Here is an 18,756-nt window from a genome sequence, read left to right as displayed (position 1 = left end):
AGAGTCTAAAGTTTGTACCACCTACGATGCATTCAGTCAAGTGTTTTGCATAGAAAAACGTAGATCGCGTTCATTCAATCCAATCAAAATGGTTTTCGCGTTGGATTTCTAATCTGATCTTGCATTAGATGCATTCAATCAAGTGTTTTTAATTCATTCAAATGCAAGCTTACATGTAGATGCATTCAATCAAGTGTTTTGCATTCATTTTAATCTTGAAAGCTTCGCTTTGTAGATGAGTTAATTCAATCAATCAAGAGTTTTGCATTCATTACAATGCAAGCTCACAAAGTAGATGCGTTCGATCAAGTGTTTTGAATTAAGTTCGATCAATTTAGTGTTTTCATTCATTATAATTAATCGGTTCCCAAATATCGTGTTTTTCCTCTTGTAATGCTTCAATTATGTCAAATTATATAATTAATAATGTACAAAACTTATGTTTTTTATCGTTTTTAGGATCTGAGGCCTATTATGGACCAAATACCTCAAATGGCGTGATCTAGAGCCAAAAAAGCACTGAAAAGGGACCTTATGGGACAAGGGAAAAAGTCTTTGAAAAGTCACCTGTCAAAGTCAATGATCAAAGTCAAAGCCAATGGTTAAAGGTCAAAAGACAACTAAAGGTTCAAAACTTAAAAGTTAGGAAACACTACAAGGCTTCAAGGACCAAGGACTCAACCACTTTGCAATAAAAAGACTCCACATTTGCATTATTCTAATACAAGCTCACAAATCGATCCATTCAATCAAGTGTTTAACGTATTCATTCTAATGTAAGCTAATTAGCGTAGATCGTTAATTCAATCAATTAAGTGTTTTGCATTCATTCTAATGCAAGCTCACAAAGATACATTCAATCAAGTGTTTTGCATTCATTAAATCAATCAAGTATTTTGCATTCATTCTAATTTATCGGTGCCCAAATATGCATTTTAATCCTCTTGTAAATTATGCATTTACCCGATTAGCTTCATTATGTCAAATTATATAATCAATCATTTACCAAACTTATATAATTAATCATTTACATGTTTCTTATTGTTTTTAGGATAAAAGTCTATTACGGACCAAATACCTCAAATGGCGTGATCTATAACCAAAAAGGAGACTAAAAAGACCTTATGGGACAACTAAGAAAAGTGCGAAACAGGACAATAACGTTAAAGTCAACAATCAAAGTCAAAGTCAATGGTCAAAGTCAACTTAGGGGACCCGAAGAAATTCAAAAGCTCGGGGAAACACTCCAAGGCTTCAAGGCGAAAGACTCCATGTTTGCATTCATAATAATGCAAGCTCACACGTAGATCCTATTCATCAAGTGTTTTGCATTCATTCTAATGCAAGCTCTGCGCGTGAGATACATTAGGTCAAGTGTTTTGCATTCATTATAGTGCAAGCTAGGCTTGTAAACGCGTTCATTCAATCAATCAAGTGGTTTGCATTCATTCTAATACAATCTTGCACGTAGATGCATTCAATCAAGTGTTTTTAATTCATTCTAATGCAAGCTCACATGTAGATGCATTTATTCAAGTGTTTTGCATTCATTCTAATGCAAACTCACTTGTAGATGAGTTAATTTAATCAATCAAGTGTTTTGCATTCGCTCAATCAATCAAGTGTTTTGCATTCATTTTAATTTATCTGTTCCTAAATATGCGTTTTTATCGTCTTGTAATGCTTCAATTATGTCAAATTATATAATCAATAATGTACAAAACTCATGTTTTTATCGCTTTTTCAGGATACAAGCCAATTTTGAACAAAATACCTCAAATGACGTGATCTAGAGCCAAAATAAGCCTAAAAGACCTTATTGGACAAGCTGAAAAAAAAGTTATAAAAAGTCACCAGTCAAAGCCAACAGTCAAAGTCAGAGCCAATAGAAAAAGGTCAAAGACAACTCAAGGGTTCAAAAACTCAAAAGTTTAGGAAACAGTCCGATGCTTCAAGGACCTGGGACTCAACACATTGCAAGGCAAAGACTCCACGTTTTGCAGTATTCTAATACAAGCTCACAGATCGATGCATGCAATCAAGTGTTTTGCATCCATTGTAATGCAAGCTCGCTTGTAGATGAATTAATTCAATCAATCAAGTGTTTTGCATTCATTCTAATGCTAGCTGACAAGTAGATCCATTCAATAAAGGGTTTTGCATTTGTTCAATCAATTAAGTGTTTTGCATTCATTCTAATTGATCAGTTTTCAAATAAGCGTTTTTATCCTCTTGTAATGCTTCAATTATGTCAAATTATATAATCAATAATGTACAAAACTCATGTTTTTATCGCCTTTTCAGGATACAAGCCAATTTTGGACCAAATACTTCAAATGACGTGATCTAGAGCCAAAATGAGCCTAAAAGGGACCTTATTGGACAACTGAGAAAAAGTGATAAAAAGTCACCGGTCAAAGCCAACAGTCAAAGTCAGAGCTAACAGATAAAAGTCAATGACAACTCAATAGTCCAAAAACTCAAAATTTTAGGAAACAGTCCAAGGCTTCAAGGACCAAGGCAAAGACTCCACGTTTTGCATTATTCTAATACAAGCTCACACATCGATGCATTCAATCAAGTGTTTTGCATTCATTCAATCAATCAACTGTTTTGCATTCATTCTAATTGATCGATTAACAAATATGCGTTTTTATCGTCTTGAAGTGCTTCAATTATGTCAAATTATATAATCAATAATGTACGAAACTCATGTTCTTATCATTTTTTAGGATAGAAGCCTATTCTGGACAAAATACCTCAAATGACGTTCTCTTGAGCCAAAAAGATACTAAAAGGAACTTATGGTACAACTGGAGAAAAAGTGTCAAAAGACAAACGGTTAAAGTCAACGGTCAAACTCAAAGCCAATTGTCAAAGTCAACTTAGGGGTCCAAAACTCAAAAAAGCTCGGAAACACTCCAAAGCTTCAAAGACCAAGGACTCAACTCAACCCTTTGCAAGACAAGGATTCCATATTTTGCATTCATACTAATGCAAGCTCACACGTAGATGTATTCAATCAAATGTTTTGCATTCAATCTAATGCAAGCTCACACATAGATTCATTCAATTAATTGTTTTGCATTCATTCTATTGCAACCTCGCTTGTAGATGCGTTCATTCAATCAATCAAGTGGTTTGCATTCATTCTAATTCAATCTTACACGTAGATGCATTAAATCAAGTGTTTTTAATTCATTCTAATACAAGCTCACATGTAGATGCATTCAATCAAGGGTTTTTTTTTTTTTGATTGGTAAGCGAGGTTGTTAACGGGGTCCCCTACCCCTTTATTAAAAATAATAGAAAAGGAAAAACAAGAAATTACAATCTCTCATACTCTTTCCCCATTACATCATCATATATAATTTCTTACATCTTGAGGAAAGGAACTTGGCCTGATCTTTGCATATGGATCAGCTGTAGTGAATAACATGAACACCCCTTTCTTTTTGATAAAAAAGCGGGCTAACCCTTTTAGTCGTTCTTCCCCATTTCACTCTCTCTCTCGGTCACCCCCACACATTTGTTGCCAACTATAATTGTGCCCTTGTTGGTTATAAGTGCTACCTTCTCTGGTTCCTACACCCTCTCCTTTCCTTCCATCCTTTTTTCCGATGTCTTGGCGAGTCCTTCTTAGATTGTCCTTGCCACGATCATATATGCCTCCTAGGCGCGTTTCCCAACATCCTTCCCAATCTCAGTTGTACTTGTTCATGAATCAATCGACGAATGATTCATCCCCTCTTGGACCATTTCAACCCCTTGTACCACTGGTGCACTCCCCGGCTCTTTTTTCTTCAACGCTTTTCCTACTCCTCTTTTTTCCACTAAAATAACAGGATCTAATACTTCTTTAGGAATTTCCCCTTTCTCAGCTCCTTCCCTTTCATCTAGTATCCCATGCTCAACATATTTTTTCTTAAGCCAAATACCCATTCTAGGATCTAAAACCACCTTGACATTCTTAGGGCATTTTTGTGCAGAGTGCCCAAAGGTATCACAACAAAAACACCTTACTGGCCTCCAATTGTTTTCAAATGTAACATTAAATTTCCTCCGCTCATCAATAACTATGGGCACTCCCTCCGGGTAAGGACACTCTGTATCAATTTCAACACACACCCTCGCATAAGAAGTTCGTGCTTTGCTCTCAGTGAGTCTATCCACAAAAAGTGGATTACCAATGATACTGCCAATCTTGCTAAACCCCTCCTTGTTCCACATTACTAATGGCAAATTTTTTACAACCACCCAAATAGGTAGTGTCTTTAAATCATTCATCTCATTCTCAACAAATAACTTCCAAGGCCTAATGACAAATAATTGGCTAGCAATATGAAACTATCCTCTTCCGTTTCAAACTGAAACGTAAACATTTTATCACCATGTAAATTCATCTTGAAGTTTTTCATGTTCCAAGTCTTTGAAACTGTTTCTTTCACAAAATTGTACCCCAATCTTCTTCCTACAAACTGCCCTACAACAAGGTTCTCATACTTCTTGCACTCATTTACAAATTGGTCACTTTTCACATGAATAACAGGTTTGCCATCCACCAAATTAGGTGGCACAAACTCTAAATTTTCCTTTTTCCAACCGAGCTGCCGCCAAGCATCTCGCCCTAATGACTTCTCACCCATTCTTGGTTTCTTTGCATTCTCTCTTGCTGTTCCTACATTGCTACATTTCTACCAACTTTTAACTGTTGGTAATTCTCACGGCATGCGCTCATTTCCAAAGAACTCGACATTGCACTCGAGTATCAAGGGACGAATCAGACGCGTCGTCATTTTCATTGGGCTGTCTTGCTTCTGGTCTATCCGTTGACCTCAACTTCTCAGTTCCAGCCCCTCGACTTTGCATTTGATTTTCAGATGATAAATCGTTCACGATCTTTCAACGTGGCTTAATGGCTGATGGTGTATCATCCCTACCACATCGATTGTGCACCACTCGATACTCGAAGGATGATTCTTCGCTGTTCTTCATGGCTGGTGCTGATCTTGTCTTCTCATTTCCAGTACTAAGAGGTTGTTGTGCCCCCACTACTGCTGCTCCCAAAGCCTTCCACTCGCTTTCTGTGCTTGAAGCTACACTTGCCTTTATTCCTTCCTCATGGCTATCATCAGTCTTGAAAAAGCTACACTTGCCTTGTGTCAGTACTGCTAAACAATTTTTGCCTATCAACAAAGTATCTCTTGATAATCTTCAATACACTTCCAGGTTCATCTCCTTTTCCCGTACCAGCACAACCACCCTGAGACGTACTCCTGTCTTCAGCTTGAACAATTAAAACTTTATCTGCTTCCTTCAAAGCTTTTTCCATTGTTGAAGCTTCTTTCACCATACCTTTACTTGCTGTGACGTTTGTGAGTGGTAAACTTGCTATCTGCTCATCCCCACTTGTGTTCGTCTGAATCCAACAACCTTGTTCATCAGTTAAATCGTCCTCTTCCTCGTCAGATGACTCTACGCCCTTCTTCTCACCACCATTACCATTACCATTGCCTTCATATTGATTTAAAACCATATCCAAAGCCTCGTCAGATCTGATTTTGAGATCGATTTTTTTCCTAAATCTCTCAAGTGATCCAACCCCATACTTCTTGACGAGGAAAGACTTGTAGAAATCCATCGCCTCATCCCCACTTGTGGGTGTAGTGCTCTCAATTTCATCTCCCTCATTTTGTGCCCTCGCTGGTGTGCTCAAACTTGCGGCTGCTAGATCCCTAATTTCTCTTGAATTTCGCATATTTTCTAATTTAAATGCTAAAAGACTGAAATACCCCTAAGGTTAAAGAATCACCCTATATTTGTCACCATTAACACTCTCTAGTAACCTTGCATTATAATGAAATCTTGGCCCTCAATCAAGGGTTTTGCATTCATTCTAACGTGAGCTCACTTGTAGAAGAGTTAGTTCAACCAATCAAGTGTTTTGCATTCATTCTAATGCAAGCTCACAAGTAGATGCATTCAATCAAGTGTTTTCAATTGTTCTATCAATCAAGTGTTTTGCATTCATTCTAATTAATCAATTCCCAAATATGCATTTTTTCCTCTTGTAATGCCTCAATTATGTCAAATTATATAATCAATAATGTATAAAACTCATGTTTTTATCGCTTTTTTAGGATACAAGCCTATTCTTGACCAAATACCTCAAATGACGTGATCTAAAGTCAAAAGGAGCATAAAAGGGACCTTATAGGACATCTGCAAAAAGTCTTTGAAAAGTCACCGTCAAAGTCAAAGCCAAGGGTTAAAGGTCAAAGACAACTCAAGGGTCCAAAATCTCAAAAGTTAAGGAAACACTCCAAGGCTTCAAGGACCAAGGACTCAACAATTTGCAAGACAAAGACTCTACATTTTGCATTATTCTAATACAAGCTCACACATCGATGCATTCAATCAAGTGTTTTGCATCCATTCTAATGCAAGAGTTAATTTAATGTAGATGAGTTAATTTAATTAATGAAGATGAGCCAATTGGATTCATTCTAGGGTTAACTAGTATTAGTCCCCCACTAGATGAGCCAATTTAGGATTTTCCCCCTAGATGGGACTAGATGGGGGTAATTAGGGTCTCCCCAAATACACACAAAAAAAAAAGTCAAAGTGGGTTGACCAAAAAAATTTTGTGTGTATTTAATTATGACTAATTTCCCATCTATCAATAATCCTAATTGGCTCATCTAGTGGGGGTAATACTAGTTCACCCTTCATTCTATTGCTAGCTCACAAGTACATGCATTAAATAGAGGGTTTTGCATTTGTTCAATCAATTAAGTGTTTTGCATTCATTCTAATTGATCAGTTTCCAAATATGCGTTCTTATCCTCTTGTAATGCTCAAATTATGTCAAATTATATAATCAATAATGTACAAAACTCATGTTTTTATTGCTTTTTCAGGATACAAGCCAATTTTGAACAAAATACCTCAAATGACGTGATCTAGAGCCAAAATAAGCCTAAAAGGGACCTTATTGGACAACTGAGAAAAAGTCATAAAAAGTCACCGGTCAAAGCCAACAGTCAAAGTCAAAGCCAACAGATAAAGGTCAAAGACAACTCAAGGGTCCAAAAACTCAAAAGTTTAGGTAACAGTCCAAGGCTTCAAGGACCAAGAACTCAACCCTTTGCAAGACAAAGACTCCACGTTTTCTATTTTTCTAATACTAGCTCACACATCGATGCATTCAATCAAGTGTTTTGCATTCATTCTAATGTAAGCTCGCTTGTAGATGCGTTAATTCAATCAGCTTAAGTGTTTTGCATTCATTCTAATGCAAGCTCACAAGTAGATACATTCAATCAAGTGTTTTGCATTCATTCAATCAATCAAGTATTTTGCATTCATTCTTATTGATCAGTGCCCAAATATGCATTTTTATCCTGTTGTAGTGCTTCAATTATGACAAATTATATAATCAATAATTTACAAAACTCATGTTCTTATCATTTTTTAGGATAGAAGCCTATTCTGGTCCAAATACCTCAAATGACATGATCTCGAACGAAAAGGAGACTAAAAGGGACCTTATGGGACAATTGAGAAAAATTGCCAAAAAGACAACGGTTAAAGTCAACAGCTAAAGTAAAGTCAACTTAAGGGTCCAAAAACTCAAAAGCTCAGAAAACACTCCAAAGCTCTGAAAACCAACGACTCAACTCAACCCTTTGCAAGACAAGGACTCCATGTTTTGCATTCATACTAATGCAAGCTCACACATAGATGTATTCAATCAAGTGTTTTGCATTCATTCAAATGCAAGCTCACACATAGATGCATTCAGTCAAGTGTTTTGCATTCATTCTATTGCAAGCTCGCTTGTAGACGCGTTCATTCAATCAATCAAGTGGTTTGCGTTCTTTCTATTACAATCTTGCACGTAGATGCATTCAATCAAGTGTTTTTAATTCATTCTATTGCAAGCTCACATGTAGATGCATTCAATCAAGTGTGTGTTTTTTTTTTTTGGATGGGTAAGCGGGGTTTTTTAATTAAAAGGTCCCCTACCCTTTCCTCATAGAGGAGAAAATTTTAAAAATTATTACAATCTTAAGTACTCTGTCCCACTAGCATCTTCATATATAATTTTCTTTATATCTTCAGAAAACGAGCTTGGGATGAGTTCAATAAAAGAAATTCCTAGGATAGAAGCTGCTAAATTATCTTCTAGTCTATTACATTTTCTAAACACATGAACTATAGAAAAACTTTCTAATAAGTTTGTTTTGTTCCTGATGTCTTCAATAATCCTCTTCAGCCTCCATGGTTGGGTCTTCCTTTTGTTTAGAAAACTCAACACATTTGTTGAGTCTGTTTGTGCTCTTACCTTTCTTACATTATGCCTTTGTGCGAGCTCCGAACCCTTTTGTAATCCCTCCAGTTCAATGTACGCAATGTTTGCGAACACCGATTTCCCTTTTGCTGCCGCTATGACTCTGCCTTGATCATCTCTCAAAACTGCTGCCCATCCCCCTTGTAATCCTTGTAGAGTACCATCTGAGTTGAGGTTCACGATATCAGGCCCAGCTCTTTCCCACTTGCACTTCTGGGCCCTTGAATGTACAGGCTCCACATCGACATTCCACCTCTGTTCGAACTCTTCTCTTTCCCGCCCTATTGGCATTTTGAATTTGACAGAGCTCATCTTTGTTCTGACATCCATTATTATCAGTTGTGCCATTTGATGGAGATATCTTGTTTCATGTTTAAATATCCGACTATTCCTTTCCCGCCAAATCCAATAGAAATAGGCGCTACTGGTCAGCTTCAGAGCATCTTGTTTCGGTCCCTTGCCAATCGATTTCTGAACCATCCACTCTATTTCATCCTCTTAATTTGCTGAGATCGGTCTTACATACCCTGCCAAATCCATTACAGTGATCCAAATGTGTCGTGAGTATGAACACTCAAAAAACAGATGGATCGTGGTTTCAATTTCCTTCCAGCACAGAACACAAATATATGAGTTTATCACTCCCCAAATCTTCAGCTTGTCCCTTGTTTTCAATCCTTCATTGAATATCATCCACCAAATAAATGAGTGCCTTGGTATCTTATTCGAAAACCATATTAAATCATGCCATGCTGTGTCTTGTCTGATGTTCCTCATACTATCGTATGTTGCCTTGAGTTAATACTCCCCACTCTGTGATGCATTCCATATTATCTCATCCTCTCCACCTTCTATTTGTACTTCCTCTTCCATTTGTTGTGCTATCTCTCTTATGTGATGCCTGATGTATTGAGGTACTGCCCATCTCCCATTCTCAATCACACTCGCAACTGTTGCAGTAAGATTGCATGCTGAGTTGTACCATAAAGCTTGAGGAAACTGGTCTCTTAACACTCCCAAAGGGTGCCAAGGAACATGCCATAGTTTTGTATTCTCTCCATTCCCAATCTGATAGAAAATGAATGTGATCGCATCTTTCCTCATCTTGAGAATATTTCTCCAGGTGCTAGAGCAGTCAGCTGGTATCTTCATATGCCAAAATTCCTTGTTTATGAAAGAACGAAAGGTAGTGGTAACAGATATGTGCGTCTTTTGCTGGCGCGAAATCGAAACTGAGGAACATCTGTTTCATGAATGCTACTTCACACAAGCTGTTTGGAGTACTCTACTCAAAGAGATGAGATATAACAGAATACCAGAGCTGACATGGCAAGGTGAGCTACAATGGATACAGGGCGAGACAAGAGGGAAAGGAGCTAAACAAGATGCAGTTCGGCTAGTGTGGAATGGGTACATTTACTGGATTTGGCGAACTAGGAATGAGAGGATTTTCGAGAATAAGCAGACATATGCAGCTCAAGTGGCGCATGCAGTTCTGAAAGATGCAAGAGTTAAACTGGTGTCGATGAATATCAAAATGGAGCAGAGCCCAGATACTCAGCTGTTTATGGATACATGGAACATTGATGTCGAATTTCATCTGACGCGGCACAAGATCTGTTCTTGGGAGAGGGCAGAAAGTGGAATTGTAAACATCAACACCGATGGAACACTACAAGGGTCCAATGGAGGATGGGCAACAGTAATGCGAAATGAGAGGGGAGAAGTTCTGGCGGCTAGTCATGGCAGATCAAGCAAGAGGAGCATTTACTTGATCGAACTACAAGCAGTTGAGCAAGGTATGAGGATGGCGATTGAAAAGGGAATGAGAAAGATGAGCATACAGACGGACTCACAGACCGTGTTAGCATATCTCACTAAGGACAAACCGCGATCGTGGCAAGCGCGAGAAAGCCGACTAGAGATATTGACCGAATGAAGTTAGAACTTGAATATTTTCGAATTACTCACGTTTTCAGGGAAGCTAGCAAACTAGCTGATGCATTAGCGAGTAATATACCTACAGTTAGTTATATATAGTTAATTCCTAGTTCGTTCTCGGAAGATGTAAAGAAAATTATTTATGATGATGCAAGAGGAAAGAAATATGTTAGAGAATGTAACAAGCAATGATTATTATTTTAATGAAAAGGGGTAGGGGACCTCTATAAAAACCTCGCTTTCCGATAAAAAAAAAAATCTACCCATAATGTGTCCTTTTACAATCTGGCATACATGCTTTAGTGTTGCTGCCTTGTTCGCAGTTTTAAGATCTCGAATTCCCAACCCTCCCTCTGCATAAGGGTAGCACATATCATCCCAACTAATTAGTGCATGAGATGTTTGGAGGTCAGGTCCTTTCCAGAGGAAGTTCTTGCATATCCTGTTAATATCTTCAATGGTCTTCACTGGCAGCATGAAAGAAGCAGTCCAGTATATGCTAAGGTTATTTAGCACTGCTTTAATGAGTTGTAATCTTCCTGCATATGAGAGAGATTTACCTTTCCAGCTTTGAATCCTTTTCTGAACTCTCTCATACAAAGGTAGACAATCTGAAGATGTCAGCCTTGTCGCAATCAGTGGTAACCCTAAGTACTTCACTGGCAATTCACCCTCTAGGAAGTTTAATGCACTCTGAATTGCATTACATTGAGCACTATACAGCCCAACAAAAATACTTGACTTTTTTGTTCACATTCACTTATAGTCCCTAACACCGCTGAATTTTGCCGATTTTGCTTTAGACAGATTGTTGTATCCTTTTCTCCATGCATAAAAGCTAAAAGGTTATCTGCAAATGAGAGGTGAGTAATAACAGGTTCATGACATTTATAGTGTAATTTGTATCTTCCTTCCTCTACACTCTTCATCATAATATTAGTAAACAAGTCCATGACCAACACGAACAAATATGGTGACATAGGGTCTCTTTGCCTGATTCCTCTAGTACTTTGAAATGTCCATATGGTGAGCCATTCAACATGATAGAGTAACTTGCAGTCTTCATGCACTCCCTTACCCAAGCAATGAATTTTCCTGGGATTTCAATCCTTTCTAAGGCAAACAGTATATGCTTTCCTTAAATCAATCTTAGTCATGCATCTTGGGGGCCTAGTATCTCTATGATAGTTGTGCACTAATTCATGAGACAGTAGTATATTATCCAATATACTTCTTCCAGTGATGAAAGCAGATTGATTTCGGTGTATAACTCTAGGCATAAAGGCTTTCATATGACCAGTAATGATCTTAGTGATACACTTGTATACAATAGAGCAGCATGCTATAGGTCTATAATCACTAAGGGATGAAGGGCTTTGCATTTTAGGTACTAAAGTAATACATGTAGTATTTACCTCAGATAGTATTCTGCCAGACTGGAAGAAGTTTTGTATTGCTTTTGTGAAGTCATCACCCACAATTCTCCAACATTTCTTAAAGAACAAAGAACTGAACCCATCAATTCCTGGAGCTTTGTCATTATCTATGTCCGCCAAAGCTTCAATAATCTCATCTCTGGTCACATTTGCTTGCATCTGGTCATGTTCCTCTTGTGTTACCCTTTCTCTTGGGTTAGTACTCTCCAGTTTAGCAAAACTCACTTCTGTCAGATCAGGACTGAAAAGCATCTTATTTTTTTTTTTTTGCACGCAAGTAGGGATATTTTATTATCTAATAAAGAATGTTACATCGAGAGTAGACAGCTTACATCCAAAGGTAACAAAAAGGAAATTTTTTTTCCTAGTTTAGTTAAACCGGTAGTAAGTCCTGTAGGGACTTTCTAGGCTAGAGACAAAGCTGGGTCTGCCAGAGCTCCACCACTCCTCACCTTGGTTTAGAGTTGCTCCCATCTTGGCAATAGCATCAGCGCCAAAATTTGCTTCTCGGTAGGTGTGGGGACAGATCTCGGCTAGAGAGTTTATGGGTTGCTCGAAGCCATCTTGCTTTGAGCACCCAAGGAGCGTTAATCCCTACTAAGAGCTATGATAGCAGCTAGTGAATCACTTTCTATCCATAAATGATTCCAACCTTTTACCATCTGCTAGTTCATTGCCATAACAATGGCATAGCACTCATAACAAAGTTGGTGGTAATCCCAAGCCCATAGGCCTTGGCTCCGATAACCTGGGCCGAGTGGTCTCTGTAGCCTGCTCCACCATTACCAGGATTTCCAGCCGAAGAACCATCTATATTTGCTTTAACTTCACCAGCTTCAGGTGAGTTCCACCTGACTTCTTGTATACATCTGTCACGTGCTCTGCCCTTGATGTTAAAAAAGTGAAGCACTTCCAAGTCTTCTGCAGAGTTAAACATATACCCAGAAGCTATTCTGCCCGAGGCTTGAGCACCTTTGGTTACTTCGTTTTTGATGTAGTCTCTGTTCAAGCTCTTGTCCTCAAAAAAAATTCTATTCCTCGTCTTCCAAATCTGGGACATGAGATGTGCCGCAGCAGCGTTCCAAAGCTCTTTTCTGATAGGGCTTAGCAACTTGGGAGCAGCTAGGACACCTTCCAAACTAAGAACTGGACGCAACTTGTGAGCTTCAAACTAGCCATAACCAAAGCTCTTTAGTAACTTCACATTCCCAAAGAATATGGGCTACCGATTCCTCCTCTTTTTTACAGAGTCTACATCTAGAGACCATGTGGACGCCTTGCTTTCGTACCCTGTCATCAGTCGGCACTTTGCTCTGTGAATGAGCTTCCAGACGGTACTAGCAGTTCTAGGATGCACAAATTTATTCCATACCCATTTGTGCCAAGCCACCACTTGTCCTTTACTTCTGATTGATTCGAAGCGGCTTTTATCAGAAATTTACCATTTGTCGCCAAATTTCCGGACTCTAACATCCTCTTCATCTCCAAAAGGTGGTGGCAAAGAGAGAAGGTCTATGCCCGCCGGCCAAACACTTGTTGCACTTGGGCTGGAATGTTCCATTCTCCCTCGGTAATGATGTCCGATACTTTTCGCTTTGAGGCCTTTCCGGTTGACCCCGACTTTATCTCGCTAGAGCAAAGACCTGCCTTGATCGTCTTGCCACGACCTAATGTCCTTTCCTTGGCCCATTATCCATCCCAAGTTAGGTGACAGCTCCTCAAGTGCCCATCTTATGCCTGGCCAAATAGTTGACTTTTTGAAGTAGGTAAGCAGCTTTCCTGATGCCATGGTGAACTTTGCACGCATAAACAAGCTCCACTCTGTGGTTCCCGAAATGAAAACCCAAGCAAGCTTCATGAGAAGTGCTAAGTTCAGCTCCTTGAATTTCCTTAAGCCGAGACCCCCTTCCTCTAGGGGCTTGCACACCTTTTCCCATTTAAGGGTGGTACCTTTTCTCACCGTGGGGTTCCCCGACCACACAAAGTTTCTTATAGCTGCTTCACATTCTTTGATACACTTTGAAGGCCACTTGTACACCGACATGTTATACACTGGCAAGCTAGTGAGGATGGATTGGGCAATGACCACCCTTCCTTGAAAAGAGAGCATCTTTCCTGCCCAGCCGCTCGCTCGTCTTTTGACTTTGTCAACCAGTGTCTGTATGCATGCTCTAGTGACCCTCCCTTTGAAGATCGGGGCCCCCAAGTACCTTTCTGGAAGAGTTCCTTCAGTGTACTCAAGTAACTCTGCTACTCTTTCTTTCTTTTCTCTGCTCATAGCTCCTAGGAAAAGCTTGCTTTTGGAGCTGTTGAAATCTTGCCCGACGCTTTCATAGGCGGTGGCGATCTCTTAAGGTGTCGAAGTCCCCGTGATGCGCCATTTGCGAATAGGAACACATCATCCGCAAAACAAGATGTGTGTGGGGCTAGGGCAAGATCCAAATTGCCCGTCATGTGCTTGATCTTGCCGTAGAGGAAAAGCATGTTTATTCCTCTACTTAGCACATCCTCCGCTATGTCAAATAGAATGGGAGATAAAGGGTCCCCCTGACGTAGCCCTCTTCCTGCTTCAAAAAATCCACAAGGTCCACCGTTTATCATAACGGAGATGTTGGCACTTCTGAGGAGAGTAGAGATCCAAGAGCACCATTGGTCATAGAATCCAAGTCTTCTAAGGACCTCCAACAAAAACTCCCAGCTGAGAGAGTCAAAAGCTTGAGTGATGTCTAGCTTTATGCCCACATTTCCTCCTCTGGTCTTCTTATCCAATTCGTTGATCATCTTCGAGGCCAGAGCAATTCCTATTGTGCCTGTTCTGCCTTGAATAAAAGCTAATTGTTCCCCGCTAATGATCTTGCCTACAATGAATTTAATTCTCAAGGATAAAATCTTAGTAATGATCTTAAACAGGAAATTACTTAAACATATAGGCCGAAAATGATTTACATCAATAGCATTTGTAACTTTAGGCACTAAAACAAGAAAACTAGAATTCATGCCTTTTGGGAGAACATTGTCTCTAAAGAAGGGGATAACAGCGTAGCTAACATCTCATCCAATGATGCTCCAGAAAGACTGGTAAAATATGCCTTGGAATCCATCTGGCCCCGGGGCACTGTTTGGATCCATAGAGAAGACCGCGGCTTTGACCTCTTCACAAGAAGAAATGGCTGAGAGTGAGGCATTGTCATCCTCTGTTACCAGCTTAGGAATCAGATTCATGAGGCCCTCATCCATCTCTACTGTTTGGTGCTTGTACTTTTCTTGGTAGGCTTCCACTATGTATTCTTTGATGAGGTCTTGCCGTTTAAGAATAGTACCTTCCCGGTTCTTAATTTCTGTAATCTTAGATCTCGCAAGTCTCATTTTAATAATGGCATGAAAGTAGGCTGAATTCCGTTCCCCCTCTAATGCATCTGATACTCTGGATTTCTCTTTGGCCGATATTGTGGACATCTTGACAGCTTCCTCAATTTCCGAGGCCTTGTCAAATTCCCTCTGGTGCAAAGTGGGGTCCAAAGGATCACTCTCCTGAGCTTTGATAATTTGCTCTAGTTCATCTTCAAGGACTTTGATGTGCTGAGCTTGACTTCCAAAAATTTAAGAACTCCAGATTTTCAGCTTTTGCTTGAGTCTTTTTAATTTTTTGACCACTTTCCTGTTGGGCACATCATAGAGAAGTTCGTTCCAGCTGGCTTCTACCACTACCTTTAGTGACTCATGGTGAGTCCAAGCCTTTCTAAACCGAAAAGGGATGTTGTGGGGTTTGGGGATGCAAGAGTTCCAGCCCACAATAGGGCTGTGATCGGATCGAAAAAAACGTGGAGAATTTTGCTCCGCCATCCCACATTCCCCTGCTGCCATTCTTGATTTACCAACATTCTATCAAGCTTCTGGAGCATTCTCCTACTTCCCCATCTTTTATTGCACCATGAGAATTTATAGCCCAAAGTGGTTGAGTCTATAAGTGCATTAGAGTGGATGAAAGAGTTGAACTCATTCATTGCCGTAAGACAAGGTCGGCAGCCTCCTTTTCGTTCTACCACAGAATTGACTATATTGAAATCTCCTATAACTGCCCATGCCTCATTATTCGTCCGCAACTGAGAAAGATCTTGCCATAGTTCTCTGCGGAGACCATAGGAGCTGCTAGCGTGAACAAAGGACATAAGGAAACTATTTACACGAACTGTGATCTGTTGATGGGAAAGACTGACTAAGGACAACTGAGAAAAAGTGTTAAAAAGACAACGGTTAAAGTCAACAGTCAAAGTCAAAGCCAATGGTCAAAGTCAACTTAGGGGGTCCAAAAACTCAAAAGCTCAGGAAACACTCCAAGACTTCAAAGACTCAACTCAACCCTTTGCAAGACAAGGACTCCATATTTTGCATTCATACTAATGCAAGCTCACACGTAAATCTATTCAATCAAGTGTTTTGCATTCAATCAAATGCAAGCTGACATGTATATGCATTCAATTAAGTGTTTTGCATTCATTCTATTGCAACCTCGCTTGTAGACGCGTTCATTCAATCAATCAAGTGGTTTGCATTCATTCTAATACAATCTTGCACGTAGATGCATTCAGTCTAGTGTTTTTAATTCATTCTAATGCAAGCTCACATGTAGATGCATTCAATCAAGTGTTTTGCATTCATTCTAATGTGAGCTCACTTGTAGATGAGTTAATTCAATCAATCAAGTGTTTTGTATTCATTCTAATGCAAGCTCACAAGTAGATGCATTCAATCAAGTGTTTTGAATTCGTTCAATCAATCAAGTGTTTTGCATTCATTCTAATTAATCAGTTCCCAAATATGCATTTTTTTTCCTCTTGTAATTCTTCAATTATGTCAAATATATATAATCAATAATGTATAAAACTCATGTTTTTATCGCTTTTTTAGGATACAAGCCTATTCTGGACCAAATACCTCAAATGACGTGATCTAGAGCCAAAAGGAGCCTAAAAGGGACCTTATAGGACAACTGAGAAAAAGTGCTGAAAAGTCATCAATCAAAGTCAAAGCCAAGGGTTAAAGGTCAAAGACAACTTAAGGGCCCAAAATTTCAAAAGTTAAGGAAACACTCCAAGGCTTCAAGGACCAAGGACTCAACACTTTGGAAGACAAAGACTCTACATTTTGCATATTATTCTAATACAAGCTCACACATCGATGCATTCAATCAAGTGTTTGCATCCATTCTAATGCAAGCTCACATGTAGATGAGTTAATTCAATCAATCAAGTGTCTTTCATTCATTTTAATGCTAACTCACAAGTAGATGCAAATAAAATTAGAAAAACATGCCAATTTCAAAAGAATTTAGGGATTTTGGCGTACCGGGCTAGCTTTAAACACACCAAATTTAAGGAGTGCAATGATGGGAGACAAGATTGAGAGCAACACCCCAACAAGTGAGGATGAGGAAATCGAATTTGCTAAGTCGATACTTGTTACGGAGAGGGTTCGCTGGAGAGATTTAGGAAAAGGCTAGATCTAATAAAAGCTAGATCTGATGGGAGCTGGACGAACCAAGAAGGTCACGAAATAAAGGAGAAGGCTCTGGATCTTGTCCTCGATTATGAAGCTTAAGGGGACTCAGAAGATGGGAACTCCGACACTAGCCACTAAGAACACACCAGCAGTTACAGGTTTGGTTATGGAACCAAGGAAAGAGGCAGCCTTTGAATATCGAGTGGTGCAAACTCGAGTGGGAAGAGAAACTGAGATATGTGGAAACGCAGCAGTGAATGGTATTCAAAACACACGCAATCAATTGAGTGAACATCAAGAGGTTACAACAGCAAAGGTTTTGGATGGTGAGTCAAGGAAGAATGGAAAAATAGGATTTGATTTTGAACATCAAGGAAAATAGGTAAGTGAGAAGCCATCAGAAAACGAAAGTATATGGGCTGCAATCATCGGAAAAAATCAGTCGGTGCTGATGAGCTTTCATATATTCCACCTGCTATGGTGGATGGAAAGGCATGTCAACAGCTCCCAATATGCAGACTTTAACAAAAAGTTTGAGAATCTTGTTGTTGGTTCCTTTGTAGGGAAAAGATTAAACTTCAATTTTGTTAAGGATATAATCACTAGAACTTGGCGAATTAAGAACTTTGTGATGAAGTCGTATGGAGACACCATGTACACCTTCAAGTTTCAGAGTGAAGATGATCGGAAGGCGGTACTCGATATAGGCTCGTTCCATATTGCAAGTCAACTGTTTGTAGTGAGGTCGTGGAGGATTTTTGTCGAGGCAGAAATGCGAGAACTCAAAACCATCCCAATTTGGGTTGTGGTGAAAGGGATCAATGGAAATGTGGAATAAACAAGGCTTCAGCCAAGTAGGGAGTGCTATCGGAGTTCCAATGTTCACTGATCGGTTAACAGAGAATATGTCTCGAACTGCCTATGCACGACTATGTGTAGAGATTGACACAAAGTGCACTTATCCAAAAGATATACCAATAATATTGGATCAAAGGAGAGAGTATAAAGTCTCATTAGAGTATAATTGGAAGCCCCCGAGGTGTATGAATTGTGCAAGTTTTGGACACACAGATAACAGCTGCCCTAAGCAGGTCAAGGTGGGAAAAGGCAATTCAAATAAAGTGTGGCTCCGGAAGACTAACACAGACAACACTGATGCGAAAGTGGAGCAAAAAGCAGATACCCAAGGAGTTCAGAAGCCTATTTTTGCAACTGAATCTGAAATTCATGAAGTCCACAATGTGGAGGACACTGGATGGACATCAATGAGCAGAGAACAACCCGAAATGTCACCAAAGTCCATGCAAAGCAGCAAGAAAGGAAAGTGAGGCTCTTTTGGAACTTGAACTTGCAAGGAAGATGAACAAGATATAAAGAGGCTCTTACTTAGGAAAAAAAGAAGGGGGCAATAAAGTCGAAGACATTCAGATTGAAGATACAATGCAAGAGGAAAGAACAATGCCAGGTAAGGACACTGAGAATGAAGGTTGGCAGTCGCCCACACGGAGACACATGGTGAGGGTGAAA

General features: G+C 39.4%; 3 protein-coding genes across 3 annotated transcripts; 1 reads left to right on the top strand and 2 right to left on the bottom strand.

Moving 5' to 3' along the window:
* Positions 1 to 8,062: 8,062 nt before the first annotated feature.
* Positions 8,063 to 8,683, bottom strand: LOC147504417 (uncharacterized). Its single transcript, XM_086605202.1, has one exon. It carries the CDS (start codon positions 8,681 to 8,683, stop codon positions 8,063 to 8,065), a length of 621 nt encoding a protein of 206 aa, XP_086461328.1.
* Positions 8,684 to 9,554: 871 nt separating this feature from the next.
* On the top strand, positions 9,555 to 10,292 carry LOC147504416 (uncharacterized). Its single transcript, XM_086605200.1, has one exon. It carries the CDS (start codon positions 9,555 to 9,557, stop codon positions 10,290 to 10,292), a length of 738 nt encoding a protein of 245 aa, XP_086461326.1.
* A 3,721-nt stretch (positions 10,293 to 14,013) lies between these two features.
* Positions 14,014 to 15,734, bottom strand: LOC147504415 (uncharacterized). Its single transcript, XM_086605199.1, has 3 exons — positions 15,606 to 15,734; positions 14,820 to 15,309; positions 14,014 to 14,588 (listed from the first exon to the last, which is right to left on the bottom strand). The coding sequence occupies exons 1-3, from the start codon at positions 15,732 to 15,734 to the stop codon at positions 14,014 to 14,016; spliced, it is 1,194 nt and encodes a 397-aa protein (XP_086461325.1).
* Positions 15,735 to 18,756: the final 3,022 nt, after the last annotated feature.

This window comes from Coptis chinensis, chromosome 4 (assembly GCF_015680905.1).
Source record: "Coptis chinensis isolate HL-2020 chromosome 4, ASM1568090v1, whole genome shotgun sequence".
Lineage (NCBI taxonomy): Eukaryota > Viridiplantae > Streptophyta > Magnoliopsida > Ranunculales > Ranunculaceae > Coptis > Coptis chinensis.
Note: the sequence above shows the minus strand (reverse complement) of the source record. Positions and strands in the feature narration are given on the sequence as shown.